Source organism: Amia ocellicauda, chromosome 16 (genome assembly GCF_036373705.1).
Source record: "Amia ocellicauda isolate fAmiCal2 chromosome 16, fAmiCal2.hap1, whole genome shotgun sequence".
Taxonomy (NCBI): Eukaryota; Metazoa; Chordata; class Actinopteri; order Amiiformes; family Amiidae; genus Amia; species Amia ocellicauda.
In genome coordinates, this window is record NC_089865.1 from 5,291,866 (window position 1) to 5,314,261 (window position 22,396).

The window sequence follows — 22,396 nt, forward strand, 5'->3', positions numbered from 1 at the left end:
TTTTTGCGTTCACTTCAAAATGTGGGCACTGAAGAGAAGGCTTCAGAAGGACCATGGTTAGTTAAAGCTTGTCTAGTACTTTTGTTTTACAGAATGATAATTTATTTCAGTGGAAGCAAAAACGAATTGCTTGAGAATCATTGTTTTTAAATCAAAGGCTTTTTCCACAGCTTTCGTTTTCTGTTGGGTAATTCTAATAAAGTTTAACTTAAAATCCCTTAATACTACAATACTGGCTCAAAGTGATGAATGTTTTCAACTGCAATTCAATAAAGAGGACTTGGGGACGGGTGAAAATTGCATCACTTGACCATAACTAGAATCCAAATAGCTTGCTTGGTGCTCTTTACCGATCAATGTGTTGTGACAAATAGAAAGCAAAATTGCTTAGAATCGTCAAAACGCCGCCTACCTGCTACAATCAAGCAACATTAAAAACCAGCAGCCATGCACTTTGTCTGTGTACAAATATCAAGGTTAATAATTCAAGATATCGAGGTGAGTAATTCCTGGAGATTCACAAAGAGAAGATCTTGGTATCTGAAATACAAAACTGAAATAACCAGAAGTGTGTGGACTGAACAATAATGTGTTAAAGACCAGGGATTAACTTTATTTCCAGTCTGCAGTGGCAGGACTCCCGGTGCGGTCTGCCTCTTTTTTTTAATGAGTTTGTTTATTCTTTAATGTGTTTTTCCTTTGTAATAGACTGCAATCCAGTACACAGAAAGTGTAACTATGATTAGTTTGCCCTGTATATTAACCAAAAACCCAAGAGAGGCACACTTTCCCCTTCGATTCACTCCGGCCCTGACGTGCCACTGCAATCGTTTAAAATTCTCTATCGCTGCGCATTTCCACCGAACAGCAATTCCCTCTGCAGAGAACCTGAGACCATTGTAAAGAGAGGCTTTGATTTTACGGTAGAGCTCAATCACAGCTCCTGGTAGTTGTTAGTGACTGTAGAGCGTTTGAGCTGTACAATATGCATCGATAGTGAAACAGATGATCGTGTGACACTCACTGTGATGATGGGGAGGAAATGGCTATTTATTATAGAGTAAATGGTTTCTTTCTGTGACAGTGGTGATTACTTCAGTCATTATAATTAGATGGATCTCGCCTACTGTCTGCACGGTGCAATGCCAATATGTCTTTGCAGCTTCACTGCCCGATTTTGGGTTCCTTGGCCCACACTGCGGTTTTGTTTAGCGGCTCACATTTCTACCACGGCATAAGAATGTACACTAATTTGCAAACGTCCAATGTTTCGGGTCTAAAGAGTGTGACTCTTGCTGAGAATCTGACAAATGGATCGGTCATAACTGGGGATACAAATTCCTGTCGATTTCCCCGTAGGTATCGCTTCAAGAGTGTGGCTGCACAGGCTTCGGCAGAATTAAAGACCTTCAGACAAGTACCAGTGAGAATGCAATAAAAAGTCATTGCGTCTGTCTGCTTGCTTGAGTTACAGGCCGCCACACGCCTTCAAAGAGGTGACACAAATGGCCCTAACTGTTGTGATTTAGGAGGCGAGTCGTTGTGTCGCTGGGAAAAGACGTGACGGGGGTGGTAAATCTGGGGAGCGCGAGGCTGTTGGATTCTACTGTGGAATTATGGACCTAATTTTTATGATGAAAGGGCAACGGATATAGGTTTGGGGAAAGAAAAAAGTCAGGAAGCGGAGCTGCTTGAAAGACATTTGGACACTCAGCGGGTGTCTTGGGATCCAGAGGCAGAGACCGGTCTCTGAATTGTCAAGATGATTTAGTCTGATGCCAGCCACTTCTACCAAGTTTAATGTGGGCTTCTGGAAGTTGACGAGCTGCGGAGGCATTAGACGGTGTTTCTCTGGTGTGCTGATTAAATCCAGCCTACCCGAGTCGTTTCGAATGATGCCTGTTTCGGCTGACTGAGGGGTTTCAATTCCAGGTTTGCCCTTAAGGTTGGGGAAGTGACCCCGTGCTGATGGATTCATGGCCTTGGTAGCTGGCAGGAAAGCTGGATTAATAACAGTTAGTGTTAGACATGCCTGCTTATTACATCTAACTGACAGTGTTTTTATTGGCCTTCACCTTTGGGCTTTCCAGTTGTAATTAGCTGTGTGAGGACATGGGGGCTTTAGATGATTTACCGAAGAGTAATGAAGCTCTAATTATTAATTTTAATGCTTTCCTTTATTAATTATTTGGTTGTTTTGTTCTTGATATCCTGCTCTTGCTTATAAGTACACCAACTAATTAGCACAACCTTCTGGGCAGAAACAATCACCTTTGAAATGGTACTTCTTTTGAATAATGAATCTGTTTGGTAGTGAACTAATATATATGAGCTACAGTTGCCAGGGCTTCTCTTTTGTATCTGTTTCTGTTACTCACAGAATGCCCCAATGTCATTTATGTTGTATTCGAACCGCTGTATCCCCCCCCCCTAACATACACACACACCATCCCTATTAGGATCAATTGTGCACAACACAGTATCAGACAAGGGTACTGATGGTAATGTCTTGTATTAAGCACCTTTTGTGCTGGAACATCAAAAAAATTAAGTGGTTACTTTAAAGGTCAACTTTTCTTTTTCTTGTTCTACTTTACAAGACAAACGACATGCATACTTTCTCTCCACGCCTCTGGTAGAAGAAACTGGGGGAAGTTATTAGTCATTATACTTCTATACCTCCTTTAAAACTAATTTTCATAATTCAATTTTCTGCTTGGAAACTGCCGCAGAAATGTGTTACCTACATGTTTAAACATCAGGTTTATATACGTGTAAAGAGATTATCCTTCACTTATTTTTTTTACTGCAGCACTAAATCATTATGTATGTATTTATTAACAGAATCACAGTTACATGTTGTGTTGAATGTATGCATGGTTATAAAGATGCTTAGGAGCTATGTGGTGTGCTGATACAACTTTCCAGTTATGGGTGTTATTCCACAGTTTTAGAACGACTCTTCATAGAGCTGCACAGCAATGGTTGATGAGAAGAAAGAGGTGAAAACCTTGTCTCATTTTGCCGGGGGGGTGCGCCATTAACATGTTCAGAGTACTGAACGTGCACGGCCACGCTCTGTAAAATGATGTAAAAACAACAACGGCCAACGGACATGAAACGCAACATTCGCAACCTTATTTTTCATTTTTTCCTCGCAAAATAGGCCGTTATTAAAAAGCCTTTGAAGTGAAGAGGTGCGAGAAACCTAATGGTTGTTGGCAGTACCCAGATTGAAAATGCCTGCAGCGATGCTAGTAGCAGCCCGTTAGATTCTCGGGTATGTGTCGTGAGTGACCAATCTATTGCTTTGTTCTGGATGGCCTGAGAAAGTGAACTAGTCATTGTTGGAAAAAAAACGAGATGGCTGTACATGAATACAATCTGCAGAAAATTTACTGAGAACTGTGTGTTTGTAAGAATTGGCATTTCCATCTACAATGCGTCAGCTCTGCAGTTAGACTATTTAAAAAAAAAAATAATAACTTTGCAACAATCTCAGTAGCCGAGAGAGCGATTTAATCTGACTATAAGGCTGTTGTTATTCAAGGTGTATTGCTGACCTGTTTGGATTGCTGTGCTGATTGGATTTTTACGAGGTAACCGCTTGGTTGGAAGTTTTCACACACGCATACAAACCTGAAGTTGTCTTTTAATGTTAACTTTCATTCAGCATTTCAAATACAAATACATTTGCTCTTGATTAGGTTTTGTTCCAGTGCTGCATGCTTTCTGTGGTGAGTGATTAGATTTATCCCCATTTGGATGGATGCAGGAGGTAAAACAACAAATAACAACTGAATAAAGTTCAACTAAAGACATAATTTTGTGTGAACTTATAATATAATTATAATTATAATATAATACAACTTCGAGAATTTCAGAAAGGTAATATCAGTAAAATAATTACAAAAAGATCAAATACCAAATGTCCACAAGTGGTTGTCAATGTTCAGTTTTTACACGCAGACACAGAATATCTGTAGAGCATTTAAACTTATAAATTGTATTCTGAAAATTGGGTACTAAGCAGTCGTCTATGTTCGAAAACAAATTACAGCCAGATTGTGTTTTCTGGAAGTAAAAGTCACATTTGGGAGGAAGGACTGGAGTAAAAATGAGTAGTGAAGGGAAAAAACCTAGCTACAATAAAAACAAAGTTATGTTAGACATTTGTTCTGTTTGGTTGCAAGCACAAACGTGTTTATTTTTTTGCTTGTAACTTTCCATCATTTTTAAAGTTTACATTTCTCTAGGTTAATTCTTATTCCTTAAACACCGCAAATATCGGATGGCAAGGCTGCGAAGCAGACCTGGAGAAATAAAAGAAAGCTCCAGTCTGAAATTGTAGATGGTTGCAAAATAATAGTGGATCAGATGCTAACTTGCCTTGAAGGTATGAAAATAGCTCCACTTTGTTATAGGACACAATCAGACGCATTCCCGGACTTATTCAGAAGTGCTGCGATTCACTGCAGTCCAATATATTTGTTGTCTTTTTTGGGGGCAGGGGGGAATCGTTCTTGCATGTTATTCATAAATATACCATTCATTGAAGTCAGTCTGTGTAGCATTTTCTGATTAGCAGGTTTGCATGCTGCTCAAAATATGGTTTCCAAGATGGTTTGCATGCATTCCAGCCTCAGTTTTGTTTTGTTGTGATCACCCCCTGCGTGTCTCCCATTTTGTCTTTGCCACAGTTGTGTAGCCCATGTCTGCATAGCTGTCTCGCTGAAAGGAGCTTTATTATATCCCTCTATTCCTGAGTAGGCATTAGTGAGATTTTGTGGGATGAACTATTCAGAGAAATTAGGCATGGTAAATATAAGGATGTCTGTCTGAACGCGGGCAGGGGAGAGAGTGAATAGCTGTGCAGCAGGAGTCAATAGCTGGCTGGAGCAAAGTTAATGGTCATTAGGAGAGTTTGTGTAGAGGGGAGGAAGAAGGGGTGGGAGGGGTTAGGAGGGGGGGCAGAGTTTTACGTCCCCCGGTCCCCCCCGGTCTTCACTGGAATGAGGGGTGGGACACTGGTCTGAACCCAGGGGCTGTGGAGGAGCCTGTTTTCTGTTGCTTTCCGTCCAAGGGGGTCTGGATAGCGGCTACACTGAACTGCTAAAAACATTTATGGAAAAGATCTTCAGATAATGCAGGAAAGGTAAAAAAAAAATCAATAAATGGCATTATTATTATGGTTATATTGTATTCAGGTGGCTGCTTCTGATGTATACATATTTATTAGTGGAAATTGCAGGAACACAGTGCTTTGGAAGTAGCTGTTTCTATTTATGTAATGGGATAATCACTTGATTTAGATGTGTATTTAAAGTGTATTTTATATATATATATATATATATATATATATATATATATATATATATATATTTTTTTTTTTTTGTAAAATCTACCTCTTCTCAATCCTCTCTGAGCAAGTGAAAGTGAAACAGTGAGTGAGTTGGTATTCAGATCGCAGCAGTATTAATGATAAGGTGATGACCACTTAACAAGCGGTCTGATTAACATGTTTCCTGGAGTGGTGTGAGGTTTTAATCGGCCCAGACTGTCCACTCGAAGGTAAGTGTCTTTGTGCAATCAGAAATAAATATCCATTTTGAGCACCCAAAAAAAAGTGTCTCTCCAGCTCTCTGCACCAAAGTGGCGATTTTAAATTAATTAGATTTTGAGGAAAATCAGTGTCTAAGGATGTACCATTGTGCTTTAAAATGTCTTTTCTAATAGAATATGAAATGTCTTGTTTATGGGCAAGAATCCCCGATGGACCCAAGTAATTTAATTTGAATCTAATTGATTCAGAGGAGATTTGGATGAGGAGGTTTGCATTAAGTTATAATTAATTGTGTTCCTTAGGGTTTCGTAAGAACATGCAGACATCTAAATAAGCTCTTGAATCAAAGGTGTTTTCAGATAGTGCTGATGTTTTCATAGGGTGGCTTTTGCAGAGAGTGGTGTATTTTAGGTGGTATAATTTGTTAAATATGTACATGCATGAAAGGCTTGTCGTACATTTAACCACCCAGAGAAGCGAATAGAATTAAATAAGTGGCGAAGACCGTGCTACTCTGTTTTTATGACCCTGTCTGCCCTATCAAGTGCAACAGATTCTGTAAAACTGTATTTGCTACTGTTAAACTCTGTGGAGATTATTTGCTAGATGGGATCAAAAGGTTCCTGTTCCATTTCAGAATATCCGTTTTGTATTACAGGCTCTGGGGTGAAATACTTATTTATTTTATATTGTGCAACCTTGTGAGTTCAGCAGTAATAAGATGGTATTAAGTGAATTTAATTCACTTCACAACATTAAAAAAACTGCAGGCAAACACGCAGTGCTGCATGAAATCATTGTCTTGTATGAATACTTGACAAATACCATATGCATAATTTATAACACAATTTTAAATATCATCTAAAAGTTTCAATATAACTTGGAGTCAACCATAAATCTTGACGGGGATCTAATACGTGTCGTTAACAAATGTTGTCTGTGCCTCTGAATATGGGCTGTTGATCTGAAGCAACATCTGTTCTTTATCCCTTAATGAGTGGAGAAATATAATGCCTCTTTTTCTCATTAATATAATAATAAGCAGTCTTTTTCCCCCTAATCTTTTATTTAGACAAAAAAAAAAGCACCTTGTGTTAAACTCATTTGTGCTGTTATTTGTCCCCTGCGTGCGTGACTCCGTGAAGAACCAGAGATGGACTAAGAACAATGTCGGAATAAACCGGTGTTGTGAAGGATGGCTCGCACCTTGGCATTTAGTTGCTACATTTCTTTTCCGCATGTTTTTTCACACAGTGCATTGATACTGCAGTATTTTAAGTATTTGGAATATCAGAAGTTGGAATTCCTAACCTTCCGATTTCATGCATCGGAATTCTTCATATTCCACGTTTACATGTCAAGAGGAATATTGTGTTCATGCTATTAAGTAAGAATGCAAAGCTTTCTTCCTGTTGCATACCAAGAGCAATGAAAGTTCACCTGTGAGTTCTTCTAGCCTAATTTAACCACTGACAGACTTATTTGTAATTTTTCAGATATGGAATGAAATATTTTGAGACTTAAATCAGTGCAATGTCATACCACAGTTATGAACTTTACTAGACCGTGGAACCGTATGCTCTCCAAATCTGACTTCACATCCACGATGTTGCAACTCGGACTTGGATGTTTTTTGCATCATCTGTGAAAGATGGTTGATAACAAAGACTGAGATCATGAAACAACCCTACAGTAGTACTCTTCTGGTCTCTCCTCTTAGCTTCAAGGTAGCAACATTATGACGTTTTGCACCCAATCCGTAGGTTCTTTCTGAGTCGAAACAAAGATTACAACCAGGTGTTTCTTTCATGCCAAATGAAACGCTAAATGGGTTTGTTAAAGTGTGACGAGCAGTCTTCAGTTCCGTGTGTCAATGTATGTTTTGCTCTTTACATGGCAAAACATCTCCCAGTATTGTGTTCAGTGTGAGTGTGACAGTGTGAGTGGTGCCATATGGTTCCAAAATCAATAACAGTACAGTGCTTAACATCCACCATCTATCCTCCTCAATGTAAGACTACATCCTGCCATATCCCTGTTCCTGCTGTGAATGGCGAGCTGCTGAGGACTGGACCGGATTACACACATTCATGTACACTCAATTATAGACTTGCTTGGTTCATTAATAACATGATGACTTAATGAGGGGTTAGCATCTCCAGTGGTGACCGAAAAATAGGTTCAGCTTGCCTACGTCAACAGTCATCGCTGCATGTTCCTTTGTAGGCCAGGGGTGTCCAAACCCATACCTGGACAGCCCCCAGTCCAGCAGGATTGATGTCACCCTTAAATCGTCAATTAATAAACACTTGGAAACGCTTCATTCCGATCCGTTAAGTGGTGGTTTTGATAAATTCAGTTATTACATAGTAATTTGGAACAAACTACTGAATACCCCTCTGCCCTTAAGGATCTGATTTTGCTTAATTGGACTCGTGACTTGATTAATTAATCAATAACGAACATATTCACAAGTTTTTAGTTGTTGATTTAATAGTTGACCTATAAAACTAACTGAATTGGGGCTCAGCAGGACAGGGAGTTGGACACCCTTGTTGGAGGCTATACTTATTGTCGTTTCCCTGACTGGAGAATATTCATTGCGTGTCTATGTGAAGCAGTTTGTGTGTTTGTGACATGAAAGAAAATAATCAACCACTTGATTTGACAGTGCATCAAACAATACTAAATAGAAACTTGTTCAATAGATGCAGCATTGTCAACCAACGGTTTATTAATTTTATTGAGGTGACATGCTATAAAGTAATGCCGGGGGGTCTGGGTTACAGAGAGCGGTCTGTCCAGCTGTCGGAGCGCCCTTGTGTGGTATTACTCGGTGGGATGCTCCGTCGGCAGTCTCCAGCCCGGATGACCCGCTAAATGGGCAGCTCTGGAAGCAGCTGAAGGGATACACATCTGGTGTGCATTCCCGAGCCCTGCTGCCATGAAGCTGTTTGTTTACTCGTTTAATGGTATTTATACAGAGTAGGCCTCTTGGTATGCAACGCGGTAAATAAAGCCCACCTACTCTCATGCGTGTTTGGGAAGGTTTGCTGTTTCCTTGGGGGAGGAAGATGTGGGGGTTGTGTTTCACTATGGGTTTGTTTGCCTTTTGGAGTGTGCCGCAGGAATTAGCTTTCACTGGAACCTGTTGATAAGTGAAGCTGCATCACTTCTTTCATAAGCTGTTTGCAATCACATTGAAAGTACTGTCATAGAGGAAGTATTCACCCCGCTTGGCGTTTTTCACATTGTGTTATGTTACTGAAATCGATGCATTTAAATGGGATTTCTTTACGTTTGATTTATACAACCTACTCAACACTTGAAAGAGAATTTATATCGTGAAACGGTTAAGGAAAAAAATAAAATAAACTGAAATATCTGCTAGAGTCAATATTTGCTAGAACTACCTTTGACTCTCACAGCTTTGAGTCTTTTGAGGTAATTCTCTACCAAGATTGCACATATGGATTGTGCAATAAATTGGCAAAAATGTTCAACCCTGTCAAAGTTGGGTGTGGATCTTTGGTGGATGGCAATCCTCAAGTCTTGCCAAAGATTTTCAATCAGATTCAAGTGTGGACTTTGACTGAGCCACTTTAGGACATCCACTCTGTTGTTTTACAGGCTGCAGCAGGTTTTGCTCAGGCTTTTGCCATCTACCCTAACAAGCTTCCCAGTCCCTGCCGCTGCAAAGCATCCCCATAACACAATGCCACCACGTGCTTCACAGCAGGGATGTTGTTACCTGGGTGATGTGCTGTGTTGCATTTGCGCCAGACATAATGTTTTTGCATTTTGGTCAAATAGTTTTGCCTCATCGGACCACAGAATCTTTTGCAATTCCAAGTGGTATTTTCCATAGCTTCCTTTTTTGCCACTCTTCCACACGGGGGACGGCCTGCTCTGAGCAGATTCTGGGTGGTGCAGTGTACTTCCCACTTCTTAATGAATGACTTAACTGTGTTCCAAGGGATATTCAATGCTTTGGAAATATTTATATACCCCTTCCCTGATCTGTGTCTTTCCACATGGTAGTATCTTTGCTTTGAATGCACTACCCGCCTATGGGGCCTTACAGAGACCAGTGTATTTAATATGAAATCATGTGACCCACTTGTATTGCACCCAGATGCACTCCATTCAACTTATTATGTGGATTCTGAAGGCAATCGGTTGTAGCTGAACTTGTTTAGGAGTGCCGTAACAAAGGGGGTGAATACTTAGTTAATGAAGATTTAACAGGTTTTCATTTTTAATTGATTTGTCCCCTGCCACCTTGAACATGTGTCGTGGGTCATGTAAATCAAAAGGAAAGAAAATCCCATGTAGAGCATCACAATTTCTGGTCGTAACGCAACAGAATGTGAAAAAGACCATTGTTTTGATGGGAGCTTAGTCTTCCAGAGTTCTTTTGTACATATCATACTTTCCCCCCTTCATATTCTTTTCTACCCATTTAGCCACAGTGGAACATTAAACTGAATTGTTCGGCTGATGACTGTTTAGCCCAACCGAGCACAATGGGCGCTAATGAAGAATGTCAGGGTTGTCATGGCATTGCGCAGGATAAGAGCGCGCTCTGCTGAAGAACACATTCTCTCGGTTCCTTACTGTTATGAAGGAATTGGTCAGTGTTGGCTTTATTCACCTTCTCAGCCTTCACTCTCACAGATGACACTTTTCACCTAATTCCGTAATTACAGGATCCTCACAGAGCTTACTGTAGGCAGTCCGGCTCAAGTACGTTTTGGGGGATACAATACCACACTCCTGATGAAAAGCCACGACTGCTCTTACAGACCTGTCTGCCAGCCTCCCCTGTGTGCTCCGAGTTACAGACTTTCTAATGAGTAGGAACGTCTATAAGCTGGGCCTGTGCCTAATTAGTTTGTCTCTGACACGAGGGGAAATTGATTATTCAGCATCAAGCTCGATTTGCTACTTGGCCAAGCTGATAATTTCGTATTGATTTTTCAGTTGATAGGGACATCACTGGATTTGGAGGCCCCACTCCTTTACCCCCAACTTTTGAAGATTTGTCTCGATCATATTTAATTTAACTTAAACTTAGTTTTCTGTGGCGTTTGTGTGCGTGTGAGGCAACTTATTGCAAGTCTATACTTGTTCCTTATAGCCTTAATCGTAGAGAAATCCCTTGACCAAGCGTGAAAGCCCATCTTATTTCCAGGCCTGACGGATCTTTTTTTCTTCCTTTCTCCCCCGTCTAAATGAAAGCCGATCATCACAGTACTTTTCCAAACTGTCCTCTGAACGTTGCCGAGGTGTGCAAGGGACTGTTACAGTAACCTCTGAACAGATGAAAGAGAGAAGCCCTCGGGGTCTTGAAAACCTTTTTTCCTTCTCTTTTCCGAGAGAGGCCCAGAATTTCAGAGTTTGTCGAAGAGCCAATCAAAACAAAAGTGCAGCAAAAGGTGAACGACTCAATCAGGAGTGAGAGTGTAGAACTAGTATCCACATCAACTGCCTAATGAGTTAATTTTTTATATTAAATGATCTCCTGTCCAGAGGAGAATAATGATTTAATATTTATGAATGATAAGTAGATAATGACTGAAGTAATTGGAGTGCGCTGTAGGCCAAGCTGCCAATTTGGGGGGGTCACTACATTTCCAGACCTGCTTCTATTGTCTTGGCTCTAGGCAGTTAGAACTAATTATTTTAGGGGAATTTGAAGTGACTGTTGCCTTTGAACGTAATAATACTTTAAGAATCTTTGAAGTACCTGCATTGCCTTCACTCAAGTATGTACCTGTGTCTTTAAATATGAACGGCTTTGATTTTAGCCCATTACGGTTCATCTTCACTATATAATTTCAGAACTGTTTCAAAACTTTTTTTTTGTCCTTCAGTCTATCAAGTAGTGTGAGATCTTCTTCTCCTTGCAGTGTCTCATATATTTTAATTACTGTAGTAAACCGGAGTCCTCCAGACATCAGCATGTGTTTACTACTTGTACACCACTAGAGCCAGCTTGCTGTGGCTGTAGGTATGTGCTTTTCATCTGTCCTGATTAAAGTGTCTTTTTATTTAAGTGCCCCTGTTTGTTTTTGTATCCTCAGGTGTTTCTCCAAGGCCTACCTTGGCAGCTAGTGTTGGACGGCCCTTTCACCATGGTTGTATCACTGCGGGAGGCCGTCTCCCTGTCAGCGCCAAGTCTACTGCTCCTCCTGTCCGTCCATCTCTCTCTCTCCCAGCAAGTCTCCCCCTACACCGAGTCTCGGCAGCAGCAGCAGCAATGCTCCAGACGAGAGCACCCCGTGGTCTCCTTTCAAGGTGAGGAAAGACACCTCCGCTAATTAGCAGTGGGCCGAAAGAGTCTGAAGTGTAGTTGTGAGTGTTCTTTCAAAATGTAACTTTCTTACTTTGCCATATTCTTTTTTTTTTTTGTACTTGCCTTGAAAATTATTATTTAGTGCTCAGGCAATTGATGAATGTCATTAGCAACTGATCCGGCAAATCTCTGTAATCCTGGTGTAGGAATCCCTGTTGGACTCGGTGTAATGAACTACGCTGTACAGTGTCAAGTTTTCCCAAGTATAATTAAAAGGTAATCTAGGAGCGACTTTCTGTCAGGTTCATTCCATTATTGCCTGGGAGAACGGCCGCCTCCTCTCTCTCTGAACTGTTCCTACCTGCAGTGTCCTTGATCCAGGACCCTGAGACCTGACGGAGCGCAACGGCCTCCATCCAGGCGTCCTGACCGCAGCTGGGTCGGGTTTCCGTCGTGTCGAATGCACCAATGGGCATGACAGGCTGCCATAAGGCACAGAGCCTTGCCAAGACCGATTGGAGCTTTCCAGGTGCTGTCATGGCCCATTTAATTGCATTTCCTTTTCAATAGCGCTACACGCTACTTGGTTAGTCGCTAGAGAGATCGGGCACCTGTGCAGGAAACGCACACCTATTAATCCTGTCATTGTGTCATTTGATAAATCCATCTCACTCCTGGCACATGGTCATATGAAAAAGAGGAGACAAATAATAAATACAAATATTTAGATATAGATATAAAGCTATATTTCATCAGCTTTTATTAATTTGCTGCTTGATGAGGGTCTTCCCAATAAGTTTCCACTTCTTTCTAGATTCTGGTGTGACTTCTTTTCCAAGTCACACACATCGTATTTCATCTTCCCATCTTTTATGTGGTCGACTTTTAGGTCTTTTCTTAATCTCTTGGGATCCATTCTATAGCTTCTTTTGTCCATCTTTGGTCTGTTCTTCTTTGAATGTGTCTGGCAAATTGCCATTTTTACATTTTCACTGTCACTTTTATTTATTCTTGGATCCATTTATTTGTTTTTCTCTCTTGTTATTCCAAGCATGCCTTCTTCCATGCTCCTTTGCAATGTTTCCAGTTTCTGTATAATTTTTGCATTTATTGACCAGGTTTTGGAGCTATAAGTGAGTACTGGTAGTATGCATTGAGCAAATACTTTCCTTTTCCGGGAAATGGGATGATTTCCTTTCAATAGTGCACCGCTTCTTTTGATTTCTTCAATAACATCTCCATCTGCATGGATTTGCTGTTCAAGGTAGACATAACTTTGACTTCAATCATCTTTTGATCTACTACTCAATTCTTAGTTATAACAAAGTTGTGGGGGAAAAGACAAAATATTGAGCTTGCATCAGTGGTCATAGGATACCACACAACCCCCGAGGTCACAATCTGCAGTATTGTTCTGCAAATTTAGAAAGTCTTATTTAGTTTTAGCAACCTGTAAAGTGCATATTAAAAGCACAGAATATGTAAATATGAAAGCATCATATTCAAAAGGCCTCACACAAGGAAACTGAAATATGTAGAGAACCCATCTGTTTGTTTTATCGAGATGCTGCTAAGTGATTTGAGTTTTAACTGAACAGAACCAGCAAAAATTATTTGTAGGCTTCAGAGGAAAAATTAATTATATATATATATATAAAGACAAAATGGAAAGTAGTCATCTTGCAGTAGAAGAAGCTCAGGTTTGGTTGTTAATGGTGTCTGAACACTGGCATTTCACAGCTAACTCTTGTCATTCCCAGACAAGAGTGAATGCTGTCCTATTGCTCAGTGTGTCCACTATTGTTGAAACGTTTTGTCTTTTCAGACGGTTATGCCTGTGTTACTGAAATAACAGTAATTGTCTCTGAATAAAGGAGCCACATGCAGCTATCTTCTTGTACTATATTACAGAGCGGTCATAAATTGTAATTGGCAGAAGATTGTCTGGTCTGCAAAACACATTCTAAAAGCTACTGTTTTATAAAAAACAACAACAACGAAAACTCAACCGAAAGATAGAAGAGCTATTTTCATGCTGCTGGAAAATCCGATAGAGGGATAGATCTTTTATAGTTTGAACTCCATATAATTTACTCTGTCTATTGGGCCAACGATAACAGTATTGCTTTTGTTAAATTGTATCAGTCCTGTGGACCCAGGGTTCTCTCTTTCCCTGGTGTCTTTTCAATAATAGATCATGTATGTCATTACCTGTCAAGTAAATAACAACTTTGCTGAAAAAGTCTGGTTGTCCCAGTGAACTCCCTCAGGGAAAAGGTGTCAAGACTTTGCAGAACAAACTAACAGCAAAAATAAAAAGTTTCGGCCTTACATTTTGATACATGCCCTTGCTATGTACTCAGGCAAAACGATTTCAAGTGTAACTGGCTCCATATTGTGCACAGAATGTTTAACTGGAAGATTATGCCCTGTCCGAATTGGCAGGATTACTCTACACGGCCGAGCCCTTATTATTTCTATGCAAGGGCAGTGTGCAGCTCTGCTCTGTCCGTGCATTTGACGAGAGGAGCAGACGCCAGCAGGACAAACTACAGCGATTCCTCTGCGTCCGAAGCCGGATTTACATTTGTGTCACTCCTGCTTGGGCCGTGCTTCAACAGGTGCCACCCTGTTTTCCACAGCTGTGAAATCCATTGCAGAAAAAAAAAAATGAATTTCCATAAAGCAAAAAATATATTCAATCTGTTTCATAAGATAACATCCTCATCATGGTCTTGAAAAATGGCCGACGCTTTGAGATGAAAATGAAGATGAAAGAATATCTGGCAGAAGCTTAATCCTTTAAAAAAAAAAACGTGGCAGCATGAATAACCTACCTGTAGTTTAGTCACAGTCACTGAATGCTAATCAGCACTGTGTCCGCAGTACGGCCATTAGTACAAGGAGGTGTCACCGTGCTGTGGCAAATGCCTCGGTTGGGTCTTGTTTGCGTTAAGCTTAGGTGCCACCTAAGCAGGAATTCATACTTAAATCTGAAAACCCATTCTCCGTGCCCACCTCTATCTCGTACCCTCAGGGGAAGGTGGGGGCAAGTCTATTTCTGCTGCTAGGTGAACTTAGATGGATATAAATGTGGATAGCATTTCGAATTGCGCACTGTTGTTCCGTAGTGCGATGGCAGGTTAAGAACTTCTGAAAAAGTTTGTAAGTTATAGCCTGAGATTGTATTGATAACTACTTTACAGTGAATCATGGAAACTCATTTGCAGACCAGAAACCAGCACTCAATCCACACTAACTGCGCTAGTGTCGGATCAATCAAGATGAGTAATACAAATGTTTTTCTATGGAACTTTATGTGAAGCCAAAGATGACATGCTCTGAATAGTATAAAAATAAGTGCCAACTTTACATAGTTGTAAAATTTTTCTACTGCACTGGGAATCGCAATTTCCTGAAAACACAAACCCTGTTGTAGCCACACACACAAAAAGACAGCAAAGAAAGCTGTACTGTTTTTTAAGTGCTCACAAGCAAGTGACGGATTTGGATGTTTCTTGACATTTTTTTCTTAAGACATCGTTGAAACGACATTGTAATTTGTATTGCCCTTTCAGCTTTCTTATAAAATAACAAAAAATAAAAGACATCCTTGATTATAGCTTCAGGTGTATTTTGAGAAGTTTATTCTGTAAAGTACATCTCTTCTCTGTGTGTGTCTGTATGTGTGTGTGCTTTTCTTTCTCTGCTCTTGGCATGTGGCTTAAAAATTATTCTTTATCTTCTGCAACTTTGCCACCGTGCAATTGACTCCACACTCCGTAAGGTCACGAGCCGCACAAAGAGAAATCCACAACCATGTCAAAATGTCGACACTGTCAACGGGGGCAGTCTCAATCAAAAGAAACACGAGTGCCACTGCATATATTGCACAGCAGACCGGTATTTTCAATTTGTTCTTGAAACAGATGTTTGTGTGACAGATCAGATGAGATATGCGATGACAGCATGGTTAAACATTGAATTCATGCATTTCTCTGTGTCAGATGTTTACATCAGGGAATTTTGCTCTGTGTTGGTTTACTTCAAATTTATATGGTAGATCTATATATATATATATATATATATATATATATATAATTTTTTTTTTTTTTTTTCTGTTTTTTGAGAGAGAAGCAATGTGTAAATATTTGGACCCACAAGGGAGCCATTAAGTTTTTGTTGAGTCAAACTAAAGTCAGTTTTAATTGTCTGTGTGAGCCATAAATGTTATGATTTATTGCCTTTGACTCTCTGTGAGGCAGTGCAGGACCCCCGATCTTCAAGCATAGCTGGTCACTTATACATAATTGCAGCGTTCCCGTATTGATGACAAATGCATTATCATTCATCAACTAAAAGAGCAGGCTTAACTCCCCTCCGGCAAACTTTCACGGAGATCTTTTTTAATCTCTTCAATGTAGAATTTTGATTTGCAGCCCAGAAGAACATTTTTTACGCAAGTGACCTAGTCCAAAACATTATTGGGAACAAACTATTCCTATTGCAGCAACTTTGATTATGGTTGATATAAATGCACTCTGAACATTTAGTTTTACTTTGAAGATAAATCACAGAATGCACCCCCCTTTCTCTGGAGTAACTGCTGTGTTTTGTGCCTCAGCTTTGACTATGAAGTGTGCTTCACTGCAAGATAATAAATCCATTTTTTCACATAGAGAAATCCATTTAGATAAGCGAGCTCAGGTCAAAAAAGATCAAGTAGGTCCTTTTAGTATAATGTAATTGTTTTTTTGTTGTTTTTGTTTTATTACTTCAAAAGAATAAGCTCGTGGATTACAGCAGTCTGCCTTGCAGGAGATTTTACATTTTTAATTTGGGGAAACAATGTCGAACTGCGCCTTGATTTGAAAGCGTTATCGTGACCGTGTCTCCTTCTGTATTGGGATCAGTGTGTTACATGAGCAGCCTGCATCGTTTTGGCTATAGGTTGTTCCTGTTATATCCCCCCTGAGTTATGGCACATCAGCCCAGCTGAGTGGTGAGGAGATCAGTTTATCTGATGCTGTTGTGTCTCAATAGGAGCTCGCTGTGCTCAGGCAGATCTGCAAGATTATAGTTTTAGGCAGGCAGCTCAAAGGCTTTGGTGAAAAGAATCCTTAATAAAGCAGTACCCATGGTGTACCCTGGCAGCATTACTGAACGCTTTTAAAGACATGTGACAGAATTGAGTCCCAACCACTGCCCTGGCACAGCGCCATTTGCTCCACATAAAATGCATGGTGGTGACACATTTGTTTAGTCTTTAAAAATAAAAACCTTTGTGATGGTTTCCTTTATCTTTTCTCTTTTTTATTTTTCTCCACAGCTCTGACTCCCTGGATATCGAATTTCACTTATCCTGGAGTAAAAGACTATTCCCAGCTGGCTCTAGATATCACCAGGAATCAACTGATAGTAGGAGCCAGGTAATAAAACCATACAATTGTAACTGTCGTATTGATAATACTAATTGCTCACAATTGCATAATTTAAGCAAATGGGTTTTAATGACACATATGAAAATCAGGACAGTGCAGTAATCTTAAATAAATCTGGAGTGACACTCATTCAGTAGTTTTCCCAATACATGTATGCTTTATTTGTGCTCACAAATCTAAAACAAAAAAACAACAAAAACACTGACAACCTCTAAGCTGAACTTTAGTACAAGTTTGAAAATACAAGTTACAACTTAATTGTGTGATGAAACTGTCAGTTTAATCGCTGCCAGAAGACAGTTGATGACCCCCCCCCTTTCCTCAGCACAGCACGTATCCATGAAATAACTATGGCTTCCACCAGCAATAAACAGTTTACAGTTTGCACAGCACAATTTCCTCAGTCAGTGCTGGCACTGCTTATTGTATCAAACTTGGCAATATCGAACCTCTGAGACGCACTCTCTCACAAACAAAAGCTCAAGTTTTTTTTTTTCTTTTCTTTAATCAGCCCATACAATGTCAATAGGAATATTTGAATATTTGTGTAGAAATAAATATTATAATCTTTAATCTCTCTTCTCTTTTTCCAGAAATTACCTCTTCAGATTAAGTCTAGGCAACGTGTCGCTGTTACAGGTAGGCTGACCTGCGATTTCACTTTTTGGGCACGATCTCACCATTGTCGAGCCTCTGTCCACTCAGACTCGGGCCATATGGTCCGAGGGTCTCTCTTCAGCTAGATGGGTCTGTTATTACTGGCTGTACCCATGGGAATATGGAGTCTGAATGCAACAGCACCCTTAGGGGGTCAGAAACGGTTCTGTCGAAATCTTTACCTTCCAGATGACAACCAGTTCCCGATTTCTGTGGGACCAGAGGGACGAGAATTAAATTGATGTGATCTATAAATAAAACGTGTTGTTGGCACGTGATGTTGGCTTGATAATTCCAGGTTTATACTTTGTGTCTGGGGAGGAGTCTTCATGTCAAAATGAAGTGTTGAAATAGTTGCATATTAGGGCATCCTCAGCAACTAAAGTGTAAAATAAATAAATACCAGTTTTTAATAAGCACACTGATTTAATTGGCTTTTTAATCACGAGGGCTGCAGTAATAATGCAAGAAACACATAATCAAATCTAAACAATGAGTGCCTTTTTCAGCCCCACTTCTTAAACGCACAGCTACTTGGCGCTTTAATTTACAGGAAGATTAGCAATGAAGTTTGAGTGGGAATTAGATTATAGTGACCGTTGGGGAATATCCCATTCTGGTCTGTGTAATGGAAGAGGTATGCAGTCTGTCACCGGCCAAATCCCACATCCACGCCAACCTCATCTTATCAACCGGAAGTGAGTTTTATGCCAGTCTCCTAAAGCAGGGCCGCTCTCTCTATAACTGGGGAGGGGGGATCAGACGCATCTTTCTTAATTTAGGCTAACTGGAGCATCAGCAAAGGTAGCTGGGGCGAAATCAGTGATCGGAAAGCGTGTCTGCTGGTGAGGGAATAGTACAGGGTGCCCGACTGAATGCTTAAGCAGCTGAGAGGGATCGCCATAAAACTGAGCCAGTTGTTAAAATATTCCGGTGGAGATGTCTGGATGGAGTGAGCTGGTGATAATTAAGGTAATTGTATTGCCTCGGCAGAATAATAGTCTCTTCGATTGACTCGGACGGTTTGCTCAGAAGACTTCCAGAACAGCTGTTTTTTTTTTTTTTTTCACTCCACTTCATGTATTTTTCAGCCTTTCTTTCTTTCTTTCCTAGTTTATTTGCAGCCATGCGTCTCTCTTCAATAATTATTTTTATTTTGAGGAAGGAAGGAATACTGCCACGAATCGGTTAAAATGACAACTACCTCCGCACATTTGCATCTGACATCTTATATTACTGCCCTGTAGTCCTATTCAGATTTGGAAAGCAATTAATGGAATAGATTTCCTTGTAGTTCTGTCTCCCCTCCACTTCATTACCTCACTGAACCCTTGTAGTTAAGAGAGCTGGAGGTTTGCTACTCATTTTAATTCACACAATTCTTGTCTTTATGATTTACCAGTGATTGTGTGCCTGTCAATCTTTGCTCAATGAGTGTGTGGATGTGGAAATCAGTTTGTGTGTGTGTGAGCAGCCGCACGCATGTGTCTATAGGGGCGTGTCGTACGTTTTTTCCTTTGTGAGGTAAAGGCTGACCTTGGTTGACTGGTGCATTGCCTGCGTGAAAGCTGTGCCCGAGAGTGCAGCTCCCGTTTCAGTTAATGAATGAGTGCCAATTCACTGCACCATGAAAGAATAAAAAAACACAAAGCAGGTGCGATGAGGGTGGATGCTAATATCTAAAAGCCGCTGACACCCAGCTGCGCTCAGCTCAGCAGTTTTTTGCTGAATCTCTCACATTGCTGGTTTTTAAAATCATTAGAAGCACTCTTATAAAGCAAAAGTGAACTCAGGAGGCCCGGGCTGTACTGAATAAATATTTTAAGAGAAGGCTTTAGAGACTATTCTGGTTTAGTAGGTCAACTCGGAGTGCGGCCCTTTGTTTCTGCAGATCGTATTATCTCCATGACCCTACGTTCATTGCAGACGTTTGTCTTTCTTTTTGAAACGACAAAGTGATCTTGTTTACGACTGTTTCAGCTGCGAAGAATAAACCAGTATTTGCCTGGTGTGTAAGATCATTATTGAATTAGTTTTCAGCTGCAGCCTCGGCCTCAGAGATTGCAATTAAGATGAGTTATTCAGGTTTGTCTTGGCTGCAGGATGCCTGGATTTCCTTGTGCAGTTGCCCCAGTAGGGTGAAGACCGCTTCTCTGGGTCTGCCTGGGTAATGATACCGGTCTGTGTGTGGGCCTGTCTTGGTTTTTTCCTCCAGTGAGGTCAGGAGGAGAGCGAGAGATGGTCTGCCTCCCACCTAAGCTGTCTTCATCCCTTGATTTCCGATCCACTAAAAGTCACAAGAGGTCTATCCTTTAAGCCAGTCGCCTGAGGACCATCTTCTCCACAGATTATTGGCATATATGTATACAATATAAATATGAAAAATATATTGAATGTAAGATTTTAGTCTCTTCAGAGTCAAGAGTAATACAATAAAGGAAACATCTTTTCATTGGTTTCCATGTTAATCAAGATCTCACTGTAGCCTTGAACTGAACTGCTGAATAAGTAAAGTGTTTAACCTTTTATATTCATATTTGCAAGGGAGGGACTTTGAAGAATGGTTTTATGTATAACTTTGGTATTGGTAAAACCATTATTTGTTTATTCCCTTCAAGGATGAATTTCAAATCCGTGCTCTTAATGAGATATTGAGATCCATTCATTATGTGATATCATGGTCTTTGTAAACTATATAATTTTGGCTGTTGGTCTCATTGCTAAAAGCCCGTATTTAACCTCTCTGTTTACAAAGTGGAGGAGACGGAGAGTGAGAGGGAGCCCGGCTCGCTGTCAAGAGTTGACACTTGGTTGGTGAAGCTTGGCTAAGCTGGCAGAGTGCAAGGTGTGTGTGTATGTATGCACATTTGTGTGCATATGCGTGTGTGCGGGGGTTATAGTCAGTTGAGTGCTTGACTCTGATAACACTGAAGCACTCAGATCCTGGAATGTAAACAGCCGGTTTAGTGTTTGTGTGATAGGAGTGATCTTGGCCAAATTTCCTACAAGGAATCTGCTACAGAGTTTGAAAAATACAAACAACATTGTGATGAATCTGTCCGCCTGTCAGATGGTGTGGGCAGCTCTTACCACAGACGACAACATCTTGCAAACTCTCTCTGAAATATTTAAGCTTTGTGAATTTGTTCCCATAAAATGATCTCCCTGGACTCCTGTCCGAGAATGGAAATATTCAGCAAAGTGCTATTGGAAGTACTTGGTTGATGGATGTATGTATGTATGTATGTATGTATGCATTTGTTTATTTGTTCAACAATGCGTAAATATTCCAGTAACAGTCCCAGAAGGATGTGCGAACATTGTTTTGAAGCTCAATACTTCACAATGGAGCGAAGACGGACCTATTCATACTGAAATCTTTCTTTGGATGCCTCTGCCCTTGTGTCGCCTCTTAGTCCATGCGAGGGGATTGGGGTGGGGGCTGGTTTTGTCTCGGTTGCTAAATCCTTTCCATTTTCAGCTCTTAAACACATAGTTACAGGAATTCCCAGTGTTCCCTGGTGAGATTTGAGAGACTGTTTAAAAAGTGGCACTATGTGTTGTGCAGTGCGACCCAGACGTGAATTATCGTGAGGACTCTGAATGACTATTGGGAAGGGCATTGTACACGGGACTCCTGGTGAACGGGGGAGGAATTATGCCAACAAAATCCTGTAGTTTACAGTTTTACACAAATCGATATAAAACTGACAGATGCTAGTAGTGGTTTGCTTCAGATCTTTCATTCAATTCAAATTCTCCAAAAAGGCGTAGTTTTCTGCTCTTTGTGTTTTTAATTTTTGTCTGCCGCTTTCTCTCCATAATTTGGCACTAAACCTTTTCTGTCCGGCCTAGGTAACAACCCTTCACAATTTCGACTTGCGTGAAAACAACAAATCAGGGTTCTAACATTTGTTTTTGTGGTTCTTACAAAAGCTTTCGTTTTGTCTGTTCTCCTGACACATGCTTTCATTTTTATACCCCCCCCTCGCGCCAAACAAAGAATGTTAATGCTCCTCATTTGTTTGTTCCAATAAATACCCAGATAAGGCCCATTCTTCTGCAAAGTCATTCACAACACTTACAATTACAAATAGCTAGCCTTTCTCTCCAGAACATCAATTTTACTGCCATTATCCCAACGATCAAATGGGCAGGCTTCTGTGTCTGCGAGGTAAGACTACCTACAAGATTATTTTATGGTTTCAAAGACACTCTATTCCTGCCAGTGTTGTAATCATGCCGAAGAAAGGGCTTTCCACACGTTTTCTTTCAATCAGTCTAAAATAATTGTTGTATGGCGACTGCTGCTGTTTTGTGCCCCACATAGCACTCTGTCTTACTATGGTATTGTTACATATGACTGGAAGATCCTTTTTTTAAATGCACTGTACTGTGGTCTTTAGCTGTGTGATTTCAAAAAGATTCTTATAAAAT

The 22,396-nt window shown here is 40.4% G+C and overlaps 1 protein-coding gene across 3 annotated transcripts in view; it reads left to right on the forward strand.

Annotated features, from left to right (window-relative positions):
• The window catches only part of sema5ba (sema domain, seven thrombospondin repeats (type 1 and type 1-like), transmembrane domain (TM) and short cytoplasmic domain, (semaphorin) 5Ba), a 92,767-nt gene that overhangs the window by 33,928 nt on the left and 36,443 nt on the right, over positions 1-22,396 (forward strand). For 2 of the 3 annotated variants that reach the window (XM_066687420.1, XM_066687421.1), the window contains 3 exons: positions 11,650-11,863; positions 17,191-17,290; positions 17,896-17,941. In XM_066687420.1, the coding sequence (XP_066543517.1) occupies positions 11,701-11,863; positions 17,191-17,290; positions 17,896-17,941 (309 nt within the window). In that variant the 5' untranslated portion in view covers positions 11,650-11,700. Of the gene's footprint in view, positions 1-5,000; positions 5,156-11,649; positions 11,864-17,190; positions 17,291-17,895; positions 17,942-22,396 lie in introns of those variants that run through there. The other variant, XM_066687422.1, reaches the window with a different exon arrangement.